Here is a 21,281-nt window from a genome sequence, read left to right on the forward strand (position 1 = left end):
TTTACGTAAAAAGAAAAAAGAAGTATCTCCTCATATGAGGATATTGGTTTTCTTTTACAGCGTAGCACAATAAAGTCAAAGCTGCTTAACACAGCATGCAACACTTAATAAACAGAATGAAACCCAAAATATGTCAGGAAGTTAAATGTTGCAGCTGAATCCAACTCTTAGGTTGGTGGCTCTGTTACTTAAACATCTTTTTATTTTTAAACAGATTTTTCCTAATATTCATCTGAAATATGTCTAGGAAAAAAGTGAAAGGTGCAATAATTTCCTTTAAAATTGATTGCAGCTACAGTGGCATAAAGACATACTCAAAAAAAGTATCAAATTTAAAAATCAAGTAAAAGTATAAGGTCCTAAAACCACCAACATACTGCTAAAATTATGGCTGTACTTTAACTTGCGGACACCAAGGATATGTGCTGCTACATTGCCCACATCAGCAGGGCAAATGGGGTAAACTGGCCAAGTGGCTGCAGTAAAACGGTCCTGCAGATTATAGTATCAATAATTCAAGACCAGGAAAGGATGAGTGTGTAGAGTGATGCCTTAAATTGGGAATATACCTGCTACTTCTTTAAGCTGTCTAAGAAAAATGTTTTAATGTTCTATTTGTGACCATTATGAACGCCGGCTTCACTCGCTTGACTGATTTAAAAAAGAAATATTTGAATGTTTTCACTGCTTTAATAATAAAGTATTCCATATCTTTATTTTATTTTAACTAGATTTTAAATGAACCATTCACATGTCCGCTGAATTTCTGTACATTTAGTCAGGCACTAAAGTCATCTATGATTTTCAGATGCTTGCTTGATTTTAAAACGCTATCATGTTTTATAATGATAATGCACAACACTTTAAAAAAACATAGTTACAAAACGCTTCAGAGACCAAACACAATTAAACTATGAATTCCAGCTAATCTCCGAAATTTAACAGCTGAAATGATGCTGCAGTAACTCGGCGATAAAATGCGTAATATTTTATCACTGTTGCACCTTTTTTTTTTTTACTCAGAAATTGACACACGATTCCCGTTTTCAGAAAAATGTGGAGTTTTAAATTTTGGTCACGTTGATGATTTGTTTGTAATTTTGTAATTACGTGTTTATACATAATTTTGCATTTAAGTTTCGAAAGGTATTACACGTTAATATTTTGTATCGCTCAGTGACGGTGGGCTCTAATTGTAAACTTGCAGTCTTCTCGCCAAGTGTCACACTTCAGCCTTGAGAAACGTCAGAAGTATTGCAGGACTATAAAATCTCACGATTAACTGCGAGACTTGGAATCTCCAAAATTTTGTCCGGGCCAAAGAGCGACATCCGAAGGGGGATCAACACTCGGAGATGCTCGGGTCAAGGTAAAAGAAAAAAAGAAAAAGAAAGGATAAACTCTCTTTGTGCAGACGCAGGGCACAAGATGTGATGGGCAGGCTGACAGAAGCGGAGTTTCTCGGCAGACAGTCTCGTTTCCTCCGGACCAAAAACAACACTGTGACATCCTCACACGCGCGCACACTGATGTTTACCTGACAGGATGTTTTGCACGAGCCGTGCGCTTCGTGAGGGGATTTAATTTGTACACAGGCACAGTTTGTAGCTGCTTAGTGGTGGAAAGTATCCGTGTGTTTACTTTGTGTTTGCGTGCTGTCCTTCTCTGTGTTGTGGATTGCACCATGATGCCATGATAGGGGCGGAATCTCATGCGCACTTTCTAAAAAATAATATCACGCTCAGTGATGCGCTGGCTGCTGATGCAGAGGCAGGCTGTGGATGAAGGGGCAGGTACTCTACGATGTCTCTGACGTGCTTGCTGTTGTTATTTGAAGAAGCTTTAATAAGGTGCTGACAGCACATCCATAAACAGATGGAACAGGTAGCCGAACGCGTAATACGCCAGAAGGAAAATCACAGGAAATCCCGAATTCCCACAGCCTTATGCAGTGGGCTAATACAAAAACTACACATTACTGTTCACGCTTAATGTAAGTTTCCCACAAGGGTTGGGTGCTATTCAGATACGGATGTGCTGTTTTACATTGTTTACAGTTCAGTCATAATGTAACCTAAACACTAAACAGGTATTCATTGCAATAATTTGATGAACTTGTATTTATTATTAAGCTAAAACAAATTTTTTTAACGCCTCGATAAGATAAAGAGGGTAAAAAATTGATTCTTTCACAATTATACACCCCATGACTTAGTGGTGTGCAGAAACTTTTTGTTTGTTTAGTTTGTGGCATGTCCTGTGACTTGACTCACATAAAATAACTTCTGCACGGCTCTGGATTTCATATAGGCCAATTTCGTTTTAGAGGCCACTGGCTGTGATGAACTTCTCGATATGTTTTTCCTCTTATTTATTGCGTGAATTGAGCTCCTTATTCTGTAAGTTTTGCTATGAATATTATATTAATATTATACTTTTTTCAGTGAAGTTTAATTTCAAATGTTTTCTTTTGCTTCAATGTAAAGAAATGTAGTTTAATGTAAATCCAAATTAGCATTTGAGAAGCCTGCTAGAGGACCGCAGCTCCCAGCATCCTTAGTGCTGCAGAGCTGCAGCACCCTATAGTTAACAAATTTTAATACAATATTATTTTATGTTTTGCATATATATTATTATATATTAATGTTGTAGCATGTACTACTATAAATGAAATGCAGTGGTTAACCTATCGTGCTCTGCAAAATTCTCGAGCTACCCTTCCTTTCTTTATATTTTGGTAGGAAAATGGGAAATAGGTGCAATGATTTATTGAAACACATGCAAAAAAAAAAAAAAAGCAAAAAACTGAGCTTTTACAATTTCAACAAGCTTGAAAGTCAATATTTGGCATGACCACCTTTCTTTTTCAACACAGTCTGAACTCTCTTAGGGACGATTTCTTGTAATTTAGTGTAATTACAATTCCTTTAGTGTTCAGGAATAGTTTTACAGGTTTCATAAGGATTGAAGATTCAAAGCTTCTCTTTGGATGTTGGCTGCTTTTTGTTTCATTCTCTGTCAAGATGATCTCACACTGCTGTTGTTGAGGCCCGGGCTCTGGGGAGGCCAGTCCATGACTGACAGTGTTCAGTCGTATGTTTTTCTATCCAGGTATGCTCAAAGGGTTTGCATTGTCATCCTGAGCTACGAAGCTGTTGCCAATCAGATGGTACTGCATGGTGGTTTAAAATCTGATGGTACTTTTCTGCATTCATAATCCCATCAAATCTGACAGAGCCTTCACTGTGTTTTACAGATGGCTCTAGACACTCACTGTAGTAAGTCTCTCTTGATCTCCACTATGCCTATTGACAATATTTGGACTATAAATTTCAAATTTCATCACTCCATAAGACCTGTTGCCACTGATTTTCAGCACAGTTTTGTATAATTTGGTATACCTCATTCATTTCTCCCTGTTTTCCTTTCTTAAAAATGACATGCTTCTACTGAGCTCATTTCTGATGAGGCTTTGCTTTGCTGGATATTTTCCTGTTTCTTAAGGACATGACTTTCAGATACTGTTCATCTGCTGTAGATTTTATGGTTTTTGCCAGTTTTTTGGCTAATAGCTGTTTGAGAATCACCTTGTTGGTTCTTTGCTAAGTTGCCTGTTATGTAAACACAACACAGGTTCACCCCTTGAGGGGTGGTTCAGGAGTTTTGCACAGAACACTTAATTACAGACTACCTGTAATATCAACAGTATTGCCAGTGTAATGACGAACTGGGAATTTTTACTGTGCAGCTTTATGAGTCTTTTGCTAGTTCAGTGTTTTTGGATTTATGGCTTACATGCTGAGGCTGAACCGATGTCAGTAATATTACATTTGAATATTAAATTGTGTTGTTGGCACATGTGGAAAGTAGTTTATTAAGAAGGTAGCCATTGCAGCTAAAGAGCAATAATATGTGAGAGTTGTTCGTCTGCCTGCTTATTCTGCCCCCTGGTGACAAAAAAATTATAAACACCCCTTTAAAATAAATAACACTGAAAATAAATGTCATGTTATTTTATAGCCTATCAGCTATACCGGTTCAACTAGCCCACATTCAAAAGATAAACATGATGTGGAAAATATGTGTTTAAGACTTGTTTCTATCTTTAAATTAAATTGAGTTAGAAGGTCGGGATGTTTTTGTCACATGTGATGCCTTTTGTGAAGGAAGACTTTGTGCTTGATTAACATCTGATGAGTGAAAAGTGAAGACGTTTCTTTCCTGTTCATGGATTTGGTAACAGTGAGTTGTTTGAAGGGAGGAATAGTAAAACAGCATGATAATTTCAGAGTGGTTGAAGATAATCCCGCTTTCTCTGTGACCTCATCACCTCAGTGTTAATAGATGTTACTCGGGAGGTGCTTTCAAGGGAGAGATCATAGCGCAGGTTTCTATAATTGTGACGTCTCCGGAGATGGTATGCGTATCTAGTGCCAGCTTAGCAGAGCAGGGAAGCTGGCGGGAGGTTTCAACGTGAGCGATAAACGCTGTGCAGGTTGCAGAGAAAGCGAGTGCGCAGTTTGAAAATGCTACAGAGCTGAGTGAACGAGACACAGGGTGCACCACGACTGGCTAATTGTGTTTCAAATTGGGTCTTTGAGTTCACAATGGGGAATGGGATTGCTCTGAGCTCCCCCGCTGAAGTATCCAAGGATGAGAAAGTTGTCAGATTTTTAGGTCAGACTGTAAAGGGTTGTTGTTAGGCAGATTTTCTCATAGGTCCAGATGCCACATTGGTTTAATTCAAAGCTTCTGGGTATTTGATGTGGAACTATTTTAAGTTTTGGTTGGTTTAAGCAGTAACCTCTTCTTTGGTTTCGTTTCTCTGCTTTTACACTATCTTGCAACTGTATCTTTGAAAGACATGCAAGTGTTATATTTATATTTTCTGTGTTCACATCTGTACTTCTTTACTTTCATTTTACAGTGCTCTGTTCATTTTAACGTCCTGATTGATTTTGTAGTTTTAGAAGGAATAGCAGGAGTGCATCCTAGTCCCATCAGAGCCTGACCCCGTTTCCGTGAGCTACGTTAGAGTGTAGCCCCTCTGGGACTTGTCCCCTCCTCGTGCTGACGAAGGGAAGAAGGCCACAGCTGGCCCATCCTAGCCCAGCTCAACTTAGCCTGACAAAACCTCAGCCTTGCATCACCTAATCCTGCCTGCTGCAAAGAACCTAAAGGTGCTTGCATTACAATTTCTCCTTCCCTGCTCATTGTAGGTCACTTGGTCTTCCTTCCTTTAATTTGGAAAGGCTTCCGGGGATATTTTGCCCTACAAAAAATAATTATGTTATCTCCCTAATTCCCAATTATTATGCACAGGCTTATTTAAGAAAAAGGATTAGATTTTCCCTCCCTTTTTTTTTGTTGGCTGCACCAGCGAGCAGTGAATGAATATGAACATGACACTTCTCTCCTCGTCTGCAGTGAGGGGTCCTACACTTGGATGATCTGGGGGAGGAGAGAGCACAGTGAGCCTGTCATGTAAGCCGCCTCCTTTGGGGCCACCTCTCGGTGTACACTGCTTCCTGCCTCAGGTAGAAGCCTCAGTGTTTCTGCTGCTGAGGCGTCAGGCAGTTCTCTTTCTCCCTCTCCTCTTCACTCCCTCCCGCTGAGAAGGCAACACATCCTCTCGCAAAGCACGGAAATGGAGAAGGTAAGTTGTCGCATTTTTGAATCTTGTTTCCTATCTTTAATTTCTTTTTTGACACAACAGGAAATTATATTTCTTTCATGTGGCATTTTGTGCACCGTGCACTTTCTGTATAAAGCTGGCATGTTTCTTATGTTTGTGTTGCCCTCTTCTCAACCCAAAAGTCTTGTTAGATGTTTGGAATACTCCTACTGTTGTCTCTGGACTAGAGTTTCAAAAGCGGATTTTATCCCAGAGGTGCTGTTCACGGCTCCAAAATTAGGCAGGATCAACTATAGATGACAAATGTTCTGGCAAGGATACATTAATAAAAGTGAAAGTGCTTTGTTCTTATAGGTTCTGTGCTTTTATTTTGAAACTAAAGACAACATAAACAAGAGAGAGCATTTGAACATTTTATTGATGAAAACCAGCTTTTTTAGATTTCAGTGTTAGATATTTTATTGTGTTAGATAATCTCTTGGTTGGGTACTTATATTTATCCACACGAGTCGCTCTACAAAGACTCTCGGAGGCATTTGCAAACATGCAAACGCATAACAGCTCCTTAAAGTGTGATTCCACCTTAAATGAAGCAGCAGCACAATTTTTTCTGACATGTCATGTGCCACCCCATCTTTTTAACACATTGTCATGTGTTTGTGTATTCGTTGTATGACTTAAGGCAAAGTTTCTCTTTCAGAGCTGCTCAGAGTGCACAGAGCCGACTCTTGCACAGAGTCTGTGTACGCTCTGCAACAAGTGGTTGTGTTACCAGTGCACAGATGTGCACCAGCATCTGAGAACCCCCAACACTTCCCAGTACATGGAATCACACCAGCAACAGAGGCCCAGTGCCACCCAGTTCCCAGAACTGCACCAGAGGGGCTCCAGCTCCCTGCCTCCTACTGGACAAGGCAAGACATTAGTTTGATTTGTTGGCTTTACAGACTTGTATAACACATTATTATATAGTTAGCAGGACTGGTGTCTTTTTGCAATGATTAATGCATGATAGCTGCATGTATTTCTATGCACCTGTCTTTAACACGTGTCTCAGTGCTCGGATGATTTCATTTTTGCTAATATTAGTGTTTTGCTATTTTAAGCCCATCGCGTATGTTTGGCAGCTTTGTTGCCAGCTGCTTTTGCACAAGTTGTCAAATCATAATGAGCACGTCCCAGACAGCATTATTGTGATGTGGGAGGGTTAGCATTTGGTTTGTGTACTTGTGAGAAAAACCGTGTGACAGCGCTGATAGACAGGATGTGGTCAGTCAGATCAGGCTGATGCACACAAGGTGATGCTCAGCTCTCTACCACAGAGATCTCTGATGATCTGCAGGCAGGAGGGGGGTTGGCTGAGGTGAGCCGGCCACCAGAGAGCAGTAGGGTACGTTTATTAGCATTATCCAGCTAATGTTAGATGGATTTTCTGTGCGCCAAAAGCTTCTTATATAGCGAGAGAGGTACAGGTGAGAAGCACTTTAGAGCGTGTGTATTAAAAGTGAGATGTTGCTAATGGTACTTCAAAAGCCAGTTGGACAGCAGCTGAAACACTGACATCTTTGTCACTAAACACTTTAACACATACAATTGCAACCTCAGCTTCCTTCGGGTGCCACAACATTATTTTGGTGTTAAAGTGTAGCACTAGGTCAGCTTTAATAATGCTTGTCAACAAAACTGGTAACAGTTTTCTTCAGTTTTCTTCAGTTTCTTTTCATGTATGTTTAACGCAACAGTAAGAGCACTGACTGACTTTTATTTTCAACATTTAAAAAAAAAGAAAAAGAATCCAGGTATAAGGTACAAGTAGAATTTATATTCAGACCATTAGCTAGCAGGAGAATAAACAACTTAAAGAACTGAGGCTTGGTCTGGTCAGCATGGCACTTTAGAGGCGACTTCTAAGGATTTACAGCTCTTTAAGTATTTCACATCAGCATATCTGTCCTATACTGATGACATTAAAAGACACTTTGGAATAATAAAAAGTGTTCATAACTTATCAAGAAGACAGTTAGAGGCTGTCATGTGATCCTGCATGCCATTTGAGCAAACTTTGAGCAAACAGGCTGATGACACTGCAAGTCTTTCTTTTCTTCTAATGTGTTTACTTTAATGCTGCGTGCTGTGGGCCTGACTGTGAACTGCCTGTTGACTGCTGCTCTGCCCCCCTCCCCCTCCTCTCTCTGTATGTCGTTCAGGCCCGGGGTCGTATCCTTGGTCCCTCCTCATGTGCCACTCTCACAGACAGGAGCCCTTGGAGCTTTTTTGCGAGTCATGTGACCTTCTGTGCTGTAGCAGCTGTCACCTGTCCTCCCACAAAAACCACAGGTCAGTCCTCAGATGCACAGCACAAGGACACTGCCGAGAAGGGCTAACCACAGGTTAAAAAAAAACTTCCTGTGAGCAGTAACACTCTTTAACTGCCTTGTCAGTTTTATCATCTATATCTGCATACACTACCCTTGGCCAGCCTAACATTCATTAAGTATTCATACCTTTTTGTTTTCTGTGATGTTAGAAAGCAGGAGGTGCTGCGAAGGTCACCTGCATAATGTCTTGTCCTCGGGGGAAACAAATTCAATTCTGGTGTTCGTCATGCTCAAAGAATAAATTAGTGAACTTTCTGGTGGATGCTGTGATCTCTCATGTGTTTAGGGTGGTGCAGATCGGAAAGGCCCTACAGGATCAGCAGTGGCTGTTTGAGAGTCTGATGGTTCAGGTGGAGGAGAAGAGGTCTGCAGTGGAGAACAGCGCTAAACAAATAGAGGAGAGGTTGGTTTTCATCCACACTGTCATTAAAATCCAATTTCTGAGCAACTTTGCCCACAAATGGTGGGTTAGGGAGGGACTGAGACATTTGCCCCCTTTCTGTCTTTCCAGGCTTCACGGAGTGAAGATTGCACACAGGAAGGCAGAGAACCAGATTAAAATGGCAAAGATGATTATGATGAACGAGCTTAACAAACGAGCCAACCTATTAATAGAGCAACTGGAGGTAATTACTTTCTCTTTCCATCTAATCATCTTGCCGGCCACGAATCTACACGCAAAGAAACTGTAACTGCCACGATGCCGTCGCTAGCTCGTGATAAGCTGTCGCAGCTGCTTAAACCGACATCCCAGCACCTACATCTGTCAAAAGCTGTCTGTTGATTAACCTGCAGTCCAATCACAAGGCTTGCCTTCTGCAAGTAAGGACACAAAACTTCATGTTTACATTTGTTTTTTTTAATTTTCTGCAGAAGATTGCAGAGGGCTTCCAGCAGCGTCTGGAGGACCAGCTGCAAGGGGCAATAGAGATATGTGGCCAGCTGGACCATATTCAGAAGTTCATCACCTGGGCTATGACCCATCACTGCACAAGCCCGGTGCTCTTCAGCAGAGCTCTGGTATGCATATGAGACAGTTAACAGACGTCGTCCCGCACATGCACACGCACACACACAAAGTCCGGTCCTGTGAGAGAAGTGATAATTAATTTCTTGTAAAGTAGAACAACAAGTGTGAAGTCTCTTTTTATCGTCTTTGAAAAAGAAGCCACACATTTACATTTAAAGGGGAACTCCAGTTGTACTTGAAGGTCAGTTTGCTAGAGATTACTTTTTTTTTGAAGGAGCAGCCTGAGAAAATTGCTGAAGTTGTGTTGCTGGCTTTAGTTCAGCATGAGAAAGAAAGAAGGCTCCGTGTGCTCTGTACTGGCAGCCTGGAGTTTGACATTTACCCGTTAGGTGGGGTTTAAAAATAGAAAAGCTGCATGATAAGCAGTGCAGGATCCACTGTTTTGGGAGATTCGCCTCTTTGTGGAAGTCCAAACTAAACCACTTAAGTGTTCTTTTAAACTTACTTTGCATCCATTTGTCTTTCTGGTCTCATGATTTGTATGGAGACACATCTGTCCACTGACTCTTTTGTCACGTAGTGGTGTAGTGGGCAGCTTGGGGCCTTGTGCGTGGACCTCAAGCTGCCCACCGCATCACTTTTTCGCATTTGTCCCAGTCCAAATCATGCTCTTTGGGTTAACTGGTGCCTCTAAATCAGCTCATGGATGTGAATCAACTGGAAATCTGTCTTGAGTGTAGTCCACCTCTTGCCCTATCATAAAAACCTTTATATGAAGTCCACTTTAACAAGCATGTTTTATCCCTTGTGTTGATTTAGTTTATTATAAAAAACTGAATGACATATTTTTAGTGAAAGGAACAAAGGAAATGCATAATCATCTACAAATATATGCTGGAGTTTTCTTCCTGTTAAAAGGGAGTTTTTTCTTCCCATTGTCACCGAGTTCTTGCTCACAGCGGGTTGTCTGATTGTTGGGGTTTCCTCGCTATCATTTAATGGTCTTTACAATCTAAAGTGCCTTGAGGTGACTGTTGTTGTGATTTGACCCTAAATGAATAAAGTTGATCTTTCATCTTTTTCATATTTCCTTTCCTGCAGATTTCACTCCAGATGCAGCAGCTGCTTGAGGCGTCACACCACTCAGATTCTTGGAGTCCTGTGAAGATAAAATTCAACTGGGATGCTAGTTACTGGACGAAACAAATTTCCTGTTTAGGTAAAAATCAATCCGTTAATGCAAGAAGACTTTTTTTAAGAACATGTTTTTCTAGGAGAAACCTCCTCACTCAAAAAAAAAAAATTAAGTAGGCACAAAAGGAACCGTAACTATGTATATCTGTTTGATAATTAATCAGCATTATTTTGATGCATGACATGTGAAATACTATCTCTGAAACCGGGCTCTCACTGTGACTCTGTTACTCTGCAGGTCAGCTGACTGTTGAGGGGGGAAACTGCGCTTATCCCCCAGGGTTGGCCTGCTCCAGTATTATGAGACCCCAGCCCATTACCTGCTTGACTCTGCCACCAGTGTTTCACAGAGGACGAGAGCCGGGCTGTGGGTACCAAGCCTGCTGTGAGCCTCAGATGTGCTGCCTTCATGGCATTCATTCGCAGCCAGATCTTCCCAGTCTGGACAAAAGCCAGCTGGACACCACACTTTATAACTCCAGCTGTGCTCAGCCGGCTCATATTTCTGCTTCCCAGCACCAGAACCAGCAGATCCAGAGGTTCTGGGACCAGGAGAGTTCCTTGCAGCGTCCTCCACCTGCATCACCTGTCCCAAACAGAAGGCACAATCAGCTCAGCCGCAGCCGAGCATCTGCATCTCAGCCACAAGCTGCTGACTCACAACCACATTCTCAGTCTAAGTCCTATCTTTCTCATCATCAACACCGCAAAGAAGTTCTTCCAAATACCCAGGCTCGGCTAAGTGCAGAGCGTGGGAGACCAAACCGGCGTCGGGGGAAGCTATCGACCAGCAGATCTCTGCAACAGGAGCTCAGCTACACGGCTCTGGAAAGGGATCCAATGAGTGAAGAGAACCGGGTGGAAACGCATCGTGTGGAGGAGACCTGTGGACAAATAGCGGTTGCTGAAAGGAGGGAGATGTTGGATCAAGAGCTACAACAGGGCAGGAGGGTGCAGAGTCCTGTCCAACAGCAGCAGCTGCTGCTGTGTTTATCAGGTGTGAGAAAAGAGCAAAAGAGGACCAACTCTGCACTGACCGTCAAAGACCACAGAGATGCCAGGGTGAGAAATTAAGCTAAAAATGGAACCTCACCAACAGAGGATATTGCAATATAATATATACCCATGTGCACATGCATTAAAAAAAAGAGCTGAAGCTACAATATATTAAAAAAACAAGATGAAAAAGACAACAAACAAAAAATGTGTGTTAAAGCAAAAGATTATACAAATGAAACAGAAATCTCTTTGCTGTCGTGTCAGGAAGGGCGACCAACATAGAAATCTGCCAAATCAAACATGGCGACACCTTGAGAATAGCCGATCAGCTAAAAATAGCGTTTTATGTACAGTGTGCTTCTTGTACGCTCCTCGTTGTAACAAGAAAATTCTGCTTAAATCCAGCTTCATAAAGCTTCTTAAAAGCAGCAGAGTTGCGAACATTGTTTGACAGTTGGCCCTCAGATGAAAGCGAGCCATGCGGTGGGATTTTTGTGCACCTCAGCCTTCGGTTTTTCACTTCACACGTGGTTCTGCAAAGTTTCTAGAGGCTCAAGCGAAGTTTTTAACCCTGCTATGGTAAACCACACAAAGCTGTTTATATGTGCCTCTCAGAACCCGCTACTGTTTGGTCAAGCCTATTTCCTGTGAAAACAAAGACGTTCAAACACTTGCTTACACAAAGGCACCAAAGCCTGCATTAGAAATTGCTTAATGACGGGACGTTTAAGTCGAATGAAAAGCTCGGAGAGCCGCGATTTACGCGTTTTGAAAGGGCTATTGTATATTTTTAAAATATTGACATGTAGACGAGTGTTGGAGCGTTTGAGGCGGCATTCAGTTTTAATTAATATCCATTAACAATTGAAACCAAAAGCAACACTTTATATTAATGCCAGAATGATCACTTCCCACAGCTGACAGCTAGCCTCAAAAACAGATGGCGCAACAGAAAGCTGCTCTTGCTTTCAAAAAGAAGGGATGATGGGAAAACAAAAGAGCTGCTCTGACAATTATAGCCGAGCACTTCAATGCATGCTTAAATCCAGGAGCTCGCTGTTCATCATAATCACTCGTGATGCCAGGGGTTTTAGCAGCCGCATAATCGCCCTTCTTTAAAAATTCTCAAGATGGGTGATTACTACCACAAAGATATGTTATTTTTACATTTTCAAGTCACAGCATCTGAAAGTGATATAAAGCCACTTGGGCACAGTCATTTGTGTACTTAACCTGTCATTAATGAGTCGCTGAGGGAATAGTGTGAGCTGCCAGTTTTTTAGTTCTGGTTTGCACTGAGATAAATTCCCATACCCCTCCGTGATTCCAGAGAGAAGGATTATAGTCTATTTTCCTCTACAGCCTGAATCCTGCATACGTTTCCCAGGGGGCATAGATCAGGTGAGTGTTTTAATCGCATGATACTAAGGAGCATGTGCTTGGTGTCAGCCTGGCCTGAAAATGTGTGATGGTGTACCGGAAAAAGAGACACAAGCCAAAGTGTTTAAAAAAACCTTTTGGAAGACTTGGATCAGTAAACTGTAATATATGAGAGAAACTGTGAGAGTGGTGGCTTAATCAAAGGGCCACACTGTAGCTCTCGGGTTGAATTTACATATGATAATTGGTGTGATATCCAAAGCTTTCATTGCTCCAACAATAACACTAATATATTCAACATGTTTGTAAGGATTGAGGTGTTCCCTGAATAGGCTCTGAGTGATGTTTTTGTTCATTTGGTGTGTGCCCGTGTGTGTCCATCCACTTTTTTTTTTGTCTCCTTTCAGTTTTTAATGGCATGAACAGGTGCACCTGTGCATGCAAGGCTGCTTGAAACCCCAGCTCAGTTGTGTGTGTGGATATATTTATGTTTTTTGACAGAGATCCACATCCCTGGAGGTGACAGTGGCAGCCCACGAGTGTGTGTCTGATGTGCAGAATAGCAGCAGGCTGAGCACTGGCTCGGTGTGCTCGAGGAGGAAGAGGCGCTCCCAGAGCATCCCGACAGAACTGGCAGCCCCGTCTGCCAGCCCTTACGCCGAAAGGCCCACAGGATGGGCTCGTAGCCTAGAAGCGGGAGCTGCAAATAAGGTAACCCCGCATCAGAATATGATTGCACGTGGGGAGGCTGAGCTGTCAGGGAGAATAGGACTGATCACAGTTAGGAGGTGCACTCGCCACATGTGTGTTCAGCACTGTCATCTCTGGTGATACACAGTTCCACAATAAAAACTGTAACTCCAAAACTAACTAGAGGCGAAAACAATACCAAGATCCACTTTGCATCGATGGACTAAGATGCTCAGTTGTCACTAGGTTGCTGTTTTTCAAGCGCTTTTAAGAATTCATCTGCCATGTGAAGAAAGAGCAAAGCCTTCTGGAGGTGCAGAAAGAGCAGGATAAAAGGAATGCAGAGTTAGAAAGAAGTGAGCTTAGCACACCTGTGCACGTGTAAAGCCCACTTCTCATCTCTGCTTGAGCCTAGCAGCTTAGGCGAAATCAGCTGCTCTTGGCACGGTGCACCCACACCTCTGATTTGGTGCTATGCATATATTGGAGGTGCTCAATTTGATAAGGCGGGAGAATGAAAATGAGCAAGGGAGAAAGAATACAAAACGATGGTTCTGCTAAATCAGTTTTAATAGTTAAATTCCCAACGTCTGACAGAGAGTGCGATAATAAATCTGTGCAGTACTCTTGTAAAAAAGGAAAAAATAATAAAATCTGTGAGGCGTTTAGTTGAACAGTTTTCTCAGGAGATAAGCGAGGGAATGAGGAGCCCATTTTTCCAATCATTTTTGACAGTTTCTGTCATTTGAAAAATCGCGTGCTTGTAGAAACCTGCAGGAGCCATTATTTGGTTTAACAGCATATTTTGCTGCTGGAGTTAATGACTAAGATGGTGCTGGAGTTTTTTATTTCTTGATGGGGCAGGGATAGCTCAGTAGGTAAAGTGGTTGCCCCATGATCGGAAGGTCAGGGGTTTGAATCCCCTGAACGGCTACCCTGAGGTACCCCTGAGCAAGGTACTATCCCCACACGCTGCTCCCTGGTGGCTGCCCACTGTTTCACTGAGTGAATGGGTTAAATGCAGAGAAGAATTTCCCCATGGGGATCAATAAAAGTGTACATTATTAAAAGAGTTTTGCTTATTCTGATTTCAGTATTACGTGCTGGATCCCAGACAGAGGAGAGCATCAGATGGGGTGCTCTGTGTGGCCAAGGAAACTTCAACTGAACCTCCTTTAATGTCCTATAAGACAGAGCCAGGTGGTTGAAAACACTCAGAGATTTTTTTTTCTTACATAGTCAATAAAAAAAAAACACCTCACATTTTCAACTGCTTGAATTCTTCATACTTTTTAGATCACCCCATCACTTACGTAAATGAAGAGATTGGTTTTGATGCCAACAAGAAATGCAGCTTCTCAAGTAACAGCAACAGCAGGTATGTATTGTCTTAAAAAAATGAAAGATCAGTCCATGCACAAATCATGAAAACAGCTTGTTAACCTATTTTTACATCCCTCTAAATTAATAGTGATGTTCAGAACGACTCTGCAAGGCCCAGGGTTCCAGTCATTTGCCTCGAGCGTCTCAAAATACTCGTGTCTCAGCTCCCACCACACGGACGAAGACAGAGTGACCCTCTACCTGCCAGTGGGACGGATAAGAGCGAAACCCTCCCTCAGGTGTGGTGCATTTGTTTCATTCAAAACAAGAAGGGAGATGTTTTAACCCTTTAAACCCTAACCCGTCACGGTTAGCATTTTTAGCAAGGGTGGGCAACTCCAAGCCTCGTGGACCGGTGTCCTGCAGGTTGTAGATCTCACCCTGGGTCAACACACTTGAATCAAATGATTAGTTCATTACCAGGCCTCTGGAGAACTTCACGACATGTTCAGGACGTAATTTAGCCATTTAAATCAGCTGTGTTAGATCAAGGATACACATAAAACCTGTAGGACACTGGCCCTTGAGGCCTGGAGTTGCCCACCCCTGGTTTAAAGGGTAAATTAGGTTAGGGTTTAAAGAGTTAGAAGCACCATAGCAGGCATATAATTAGCTGTCACCACACCATTTATTTCATTTGTTTACTTGGTTATGGCTAAAGTGTGTTGGCTAGTAAGCTTTAGGGGTAATTTAGGATGACCCTGGCTAGCTGCTGTCCTCTGTAGTATTTATGCATGAGGGTTTTAAGAGATTAAACTGTAATATGAAAAAAATCCCTTCCTTTCTCTTCTCTGGTAAACACAGGGAATAACAGGAGAATCTGAGACTAGTGGGGCCACCCGCGTGCTTGCAGCACCAAAGCGACAAACTTGTAATGAGTCCACCGCACAATCAGACTGCAGCGACAGCAACATAGGGGTACCTGTTCCTCGTAAAGAATCCACACTGCTCTCCACTGACTCTGAATATGTGGCACCAAGTTTCTATGAACTGGATCTGGATTCTGACTCTGATCCCAGGTCAGTGTCAGAGGAAGCAGTCATCTCTCAGGCTGATTCAGACCCACAGCTTGACTCAGATGCATCACCAGATTCTGACCCGAATGCACCGTCTTCATCTGAGGCTGAACTGGAGTGTAGAGCTGAGCAGAAGTCTGCAGAGATGGGGCTGTGTGGCGACTCAGAGCCAAGTCTGGAGTATGAGGCAGATCCAGAATCAGATGCGGGACCAGACGGCCGAGGGTTGGATGCAGATACAGAATCAGGTGATGCTGAAACGGAGTCCGACATCCAGCCTGTATACGACCCCACTTTTCAGGGCGAGACTGATTCTGACGTGGTCTCCGATCAGCCTCCAGACTCTCAGGGCTCTGTGGCATCTGAGCTCGATGTAGACTCTGAACCCGAGCTGACCACCGATGACCCGCAACCGCTTCGCTCTGACCTGGATGAGGAGATCGGTCCAGGTCAGAGGCCGCTCCTGATTGCAAATCCCGTTGTTCCCGGAGACACAGAGGAAGTCCAGACTGAGCAAGACAGCACAGAGTTGGAGAGTGAGGATTTTTGTGCCGTTTGTCTGATCGGAGGAGACCTGCTATGCTGTGATCGCTGTCCAAAAGTCTTCCACCTCTCTTGCCATATCCCCCCTTTGCCGACCTTCCCCTCGTAAGCTCACGTGAAATTTCAGCACAATCCTCACACCTCCTGTTAAACAGTTTACATAAAGCTGGTACTGCTAATCTAATGTGTCTTCCCTCATTCAGAGGTGACTGGGTGTGCACCCTGTGCAGAGATGTTCTACACCAAGGTGTCGAATACAACGGTGACAATGAGAGAGCATCTGGAGAAAATGCATCAGCAAATTTGCTATCTCCATGTGACCAGAAAGTAGGTCAATTCATAAGAACAAACTTATTTATAGCAGTCAATTTGATATGTTATAGAGGGTAACACAGCTGTCACTCATATTACCCGAGGGGGTTCATCTAAATGCTAAAAAAATCTCCATAAATATCATGACTAACGAGTGTTTACGTACTTATCAAAATGGCTATAAAAAATGTATGTGGCAATAACTAATGTTTTTTTTAGTTTTTCTTTAACTGTGATCCTTCTCTTTCTGTCGCGCCAGTTTTCATTCATGTTTGGCTGAATCTTTGCAGAAATGTGAGCGGCTGACACTTCTGATCCTCAGTAACATCCTGAGTGCGCCATTCCAAGAGCCCGTCAGTCCACTCGTAAGCTAATCAACATTTTCTTACAGTAAAGTTAATTTATTTTTGCAGAATATATTTATGTTTTCATTATACTTACAGACACATAGTAGTTAAGAGTTTTACTACCAGTCTAAAGTTTCCCTCATGGGTTTTATATGTAACACAGCTCTGCTCACATTCAGTTTTTGCCCAAGTGAGTGAATCCTTAGAGCCTTAAAATTGTGCTGAATACATTTTCTTCTTCATAAAGTATTTACGAAGCTCATTTTATATGATATTTGAGGCATTCTATAATTGTCATTCATGCCTAAATCAGCTTACACTTATCTATTTATGCAACATTTCATTGTGCATTGTGTTTAAGCTGTTTTGTAACCCATAAACAAAACTTCAACAGAGAAACAGGTCACCTCCATGTTACCATATGCTATCAAAGGTCTTGAGTATCTAACTTAGTTTAAGACTGCGATGCAAGCATGCACCCTGTGCACAGGTAGAAGCACGTCTGTCACAATGATACATAATGGAGCTCATGCAACATTAATGTGATGCATTTTGAAGAGCAGAGTGCTCCTGAGATAATTAAATTGGAATTGGTTTTAGAGAACCAAAGTGGCTGGGGGGATAATATAAGAGTCTTAAATGCCACTGCTTTCTCACACAGGCACGCCATTACTACCAGATCATCAAGAGGCCAATGGACCTGTCTGTGATCAGGGCCAAGCTGAGCAAGGGGAATACCCAGTGTTACAGCTCACCTGATGAGTTTGTGGCCGACATGTATCTCATGTTCCGCAACTGTGCAAAGTTCAATTACGTAAGTTAAAAGTCTAAATTCTGCTTGTTTCTGTGTATATACATCAGTCTCGATATCATCACTGGTCACTACTTTACTATAATTACTGCCCCCCCCCCCCCGTCATTGCAGCCTGACTCTGAGGTGGCCCAAGCAGGCCGCAGCCTCGAGGCCTTCTTCACCTCCAACCTGAAGGAAGTTTTCCCAGGCAGAGTCTTCCCCATGGCTGAGGTGGATTCAGACAGCGATGAGTACGACGAGGCTTACAGGACCACTGAGAGCGGGTTCCCTTGGCCAGAGAGAAGAGAGCAGTGCCACAGGAAGAGGAAGAGGAGGCAGTCTCTCAAGTCGAGGAGGCATCATTTCTAATTAGAGCTTAATAGTGCGCAACCATGGCAGAAAACGTGTTATTTCTGTTTATAAATATGCTGTTTTTTTTTCATTTAGCAGCCAGAGGGAATGCACCAGTGTTTCTAAAAGCAAGCCAATCTTGTGGTTTGCAGTGATATGACAGTACTGCCATCTGATGGCAGCTAAACATGCGAAAATAGGATTGAGAGTAGTAACTAATGCAGGAGTCATTATTATCCATGCAACTCATCGGAGGGGCTGAGTGCGAAAATGGAAATAAGTGAAGGTCACATTGTATAGGTTACGCAGTCATACCTCTGTGGATCTCGGTTTGTTGCTTCTACAGCCATGTAGTGAGGTGATGCTGTAATACTTCCTTTATCATGTCATATTTTGCCGGCTAAGCATATGCTCCTGATACACTGCACTGCTTGCTATTTTCTGCTAACATAAAATACCTTATATATCTTTCATCACATGCTTTTTTTGTACAGAGGATGCTGTAGTTGGATGCTTATTAATCGCACTTTGCATCTTTATTAAGTGGACTTTTTCAGGTCATCATAGCCCTGATTATACGCAGTACTCTGAAACTTTGTCGGTAAATTCTGTACTTACCATATTCACGAGTTTCCAAATCATTTATGCACGTGTCACTGTATAAACTTTTATTTTACTATATGAATGATTGCAGGCAATTAACATAGGTTTGATCATTGTTATAATTATGTGTGTCAGTAGCCTTTTTTGAAAAGCAGCAGCAAATTGTTTAGATTAGAGGAAGACAGGATGTGAGAGATCGTGGGCACCGTAAGCACTGTTAGAGCTCACCGGGGCATTTTTATTATTGGAGAATTTAATATCTGGAGCAAACAGTTCATGAAATGTAAAATTTCACATTTAGCTAACAGATAAGTTTGTGTATGTATATTGCAAATTATTTCTCTTGGAGCAAAATCTTCCACTCTTCTCTTATCGGGATGTCTCAGGCTTACTGAAAGTCTAAGGTGTTGTTATCTTTGATTACTGATGAGTATAAAAATGTACTTGCTGCTGTGTGTAGAGAATTACTGTCGAAAGGAAATGCATAATTTTATAAAAAAAAACGCTGTAGCGCATTTCCTGTTTTTAACTATGCTGTACTTGGTTCCTGCAGCTTAATATACGCTTTGTGTGACTCATGGCGATGGATGTACAAAAGTAGCGAATGTATAGTATATGTAATGCTATTCCTTTTGACATCAGTAGATCTAATAGGCGTAAGGGGAAACTGCCATAGTTGCTGTCACTGTTTCAAGAGAAATGTTGTCTTTTTTCCTTTTTTGTAACTGTAATTATAAATGCACAAATATTAATATCAATAAAACGCATTCATGAAAAAAAGCATGTTAGCATTCTTATTTAAGATACAGTACTGCAGAAAAGTCTGGACTCCCCTGTCATTTCTTTATATTTTGCTTCCAAGGAGCCTGACTGTCTTGTAACTTTTATGGTGGTCTTGAGAGATAGTTCTTTTTTTGGACACTGGCCGCTTTTCTCCTCATTTTACATGTTTGCTAAGCCACTTAAAACTGACCTATGAATCATTTAAGCATAAAAAAGCACCTAACTCAAGGGTTAATCAGTGTTGTGTCTACACATAACAGATAACTTAGCAAAAAAAACCATTTAAATTGTATATTTAAGCACTTTGTTACTAGCAGCCTGTCAGAAAAACACATTTCCCCCTAATTTTATTTAGTTTGAGCTATAAAAGCAAAAAATAACGCAATTTAAAAGGCATAAAAAAGCAACAGCAAGGTGATTTCCAAAAAATGGGAAAGTGGAGGGGAAAAAAATCTACAGCAGATGAAAGCCGTGTTGTTTAGAAGAAATCCAGACACGAGACCTGTCTTATCTGAAACAGTCTCAGTGGAAGGGTGACTGTCAAGAAGTGGTTCTTAAGGAAGGGGAATGGGGAGAAAAGACGTATACAGGGACATATTACAAACTGCAAAGCAGGTTAAATGCTGGATCAAAACGAAGCAATGTTAACTTTATATCAAAATCCTGTCACTGCCATGTCACACACAGTCCGAGGTTATGGGTGTTTTATAGCTTCATTAATGGTGTGTGGAAGGGTGGTAAGAGTGCTCAGAATTACACAGCCGAAACTGCAAAAATATTCAGAAAAGACTCTTTTATTACTTCTAAAACCTTCGTGACATTTAAAAAAATATATTTGGTTGAATAATCTCTCAAACTGCTTTGATGCAACATAAAGTAGAGAGAGATTTTTTTGTGAGCGGACAGAAGTTTTAAGAATTAATCAGATGAGACTAAAGAACTAAAAATTGTGTAATTAGTCACACTTGTTTCCTTGAGATTTGACAGTCTTTTTGCTCTGAAGTAGTTTTTTTTTCTTCAAAGCAGCCACTATCATCGGCCTGTACCTATGATTGTAACCCAAACCTTCAGTTCAATCTGTCAAATGTAAGAAAGCAATCAGTCTAAAGGTTAGTAGCTCCTGGAAGCCTGCGAGCAGGGCAAAATGCACATCACTATGAGTTTTACGAGTTTCTTTTCACATTTGTTTTGAATATTCCCGAGTCATAAATCAGTTAGCATGCATCATTTGAAGTTTTATCTTTTAGTTTTACGTAATGAAATGCTTCTTAAAACCCATCGCTTCTTTGCCCTGATGTATGTAGAAGTGAGTCATGCAGACAGCACCGCCCACCTAGTCTGCACGGTTCTTAAAAGGCTCTTTCATGGCCACTTCAAACAGAACACCATCAGAACACATAGCATGTAATAATGAATCTGATTGTCTGGAGAGCATTAAAGAGAGAGAGGGAGAAGTAACTTGCTGGACTCTTTCGGCAGCACAGACGTGATGTAACCCTTCAACGTGGCCCAGGAGACATTGCTGGCTCCTGCCTCGCGTCACACAAACTGTGGAGAAAAAAAGTTGCGATGTTTTAATTGCATGTGAAAAAAAAACATTTAAAAAAGTTAAAAACAAAACAATCCTCATATTTAAAAGTAGAAGTTCAAGAGTTCTAAGTGTCATAGAATTCACTTAACATAGGATTTTCTGCATCAGGATATTTGTTTTAGTTTTAATCAGACAATGGAAGGCGAGATTCATCGTAGGGATTTTAAGGGTTTCCTGGAGAGAGAAGGACATTTAACAGAAGCCCCCTGGTGATGCATTAAAGTGTTAGCGTTGTAAAAATAAAATAACAACCCCCCTCTTGGTGCAAGTTGCAGTTTGACTTCTGTGACTTTTGTAGTTTGCTGCAAAAAGC

General features: G+C 41.7%; 1 protein-coding gene across 4 annotated transcripts; it reads left to right on the top strand.

The window, feature by feature from the left end:
- The first annotated feature begins 1,251 nt into the window (after window positions 1–1,251).
- On the top strand, window positions 1,252–19,368 carry trim66 (tripartite motif containing 66). Of its 4 annotated transcripts, XM_085454517.1 has the most exons (20): window positions 1,252–1,369; window positions 4,965–5,180; window positions 5,428–5,656; window positions 6,318–6,549; window positions 7,843–7,972; window positions 8,300–8,416; window positions 8,525–8,639; window positions 8,887–9,033; window positions 10,085–10,202; window positions 10,416–11,239; window positions 12,539–12,577; window positions 13,058–13,267; window positions 14,341–14,446; window positions 14,543–14,624; window positions 14,718–14,868; window positions 15,434–16,293; window positions 16,392–16,515; window positions 16,791–16,865; window positions 17,509–17,661; window positions 17,773–19,368. In XM_085454517.1, exons 3-20 carry the CDS (start codon window positions 5,648–5,650, stop codon window positions 18,007–18,009), a joined length of 3,729 nt encoding a protein of 1,242 aa, XP_085310643.1. In that variant the 5' UTR covers window positions 1,252–1,369; window positions 4,965–5,180; window positions 5,428–5,647; the 3' UTR covers window positions 18,010–19,368. The 4 variants fall into 4 exon arrangements, with proteins under 4 accessions (XP_085310643.1, XP_085310636.1, XP_085310652.1 ...); XM_085454510.1 differs by lacking the exon at window positions 4,965–5,180; XM_085454526.1 differs by lacking the exon at window positions 4,965–5,180 and having other exon boundaries at window positions 1,253–1,369; window positions 6,336–6,549.
- The last annotated feature ends 1,913 nt before the right edge of the window (window positions 19,369–21,281 follow it).

This window comes from Copadichromis virginalis, linkage group LG1 (assembly GCF_057382275.1).
Source record: "Copadichromis virginalis isolate Kocher_CV1m ecotype Utaka linkage group LG1, C_Virginalis_male_GT1.1, whole genome shotgun sequence".
Lineage (NCBI taxonomy): Eukaryota > Metazoa > Chordata > Actinopteri > Cichliformes > Cichlidae > Copadichromis > Copadichromis virginalis.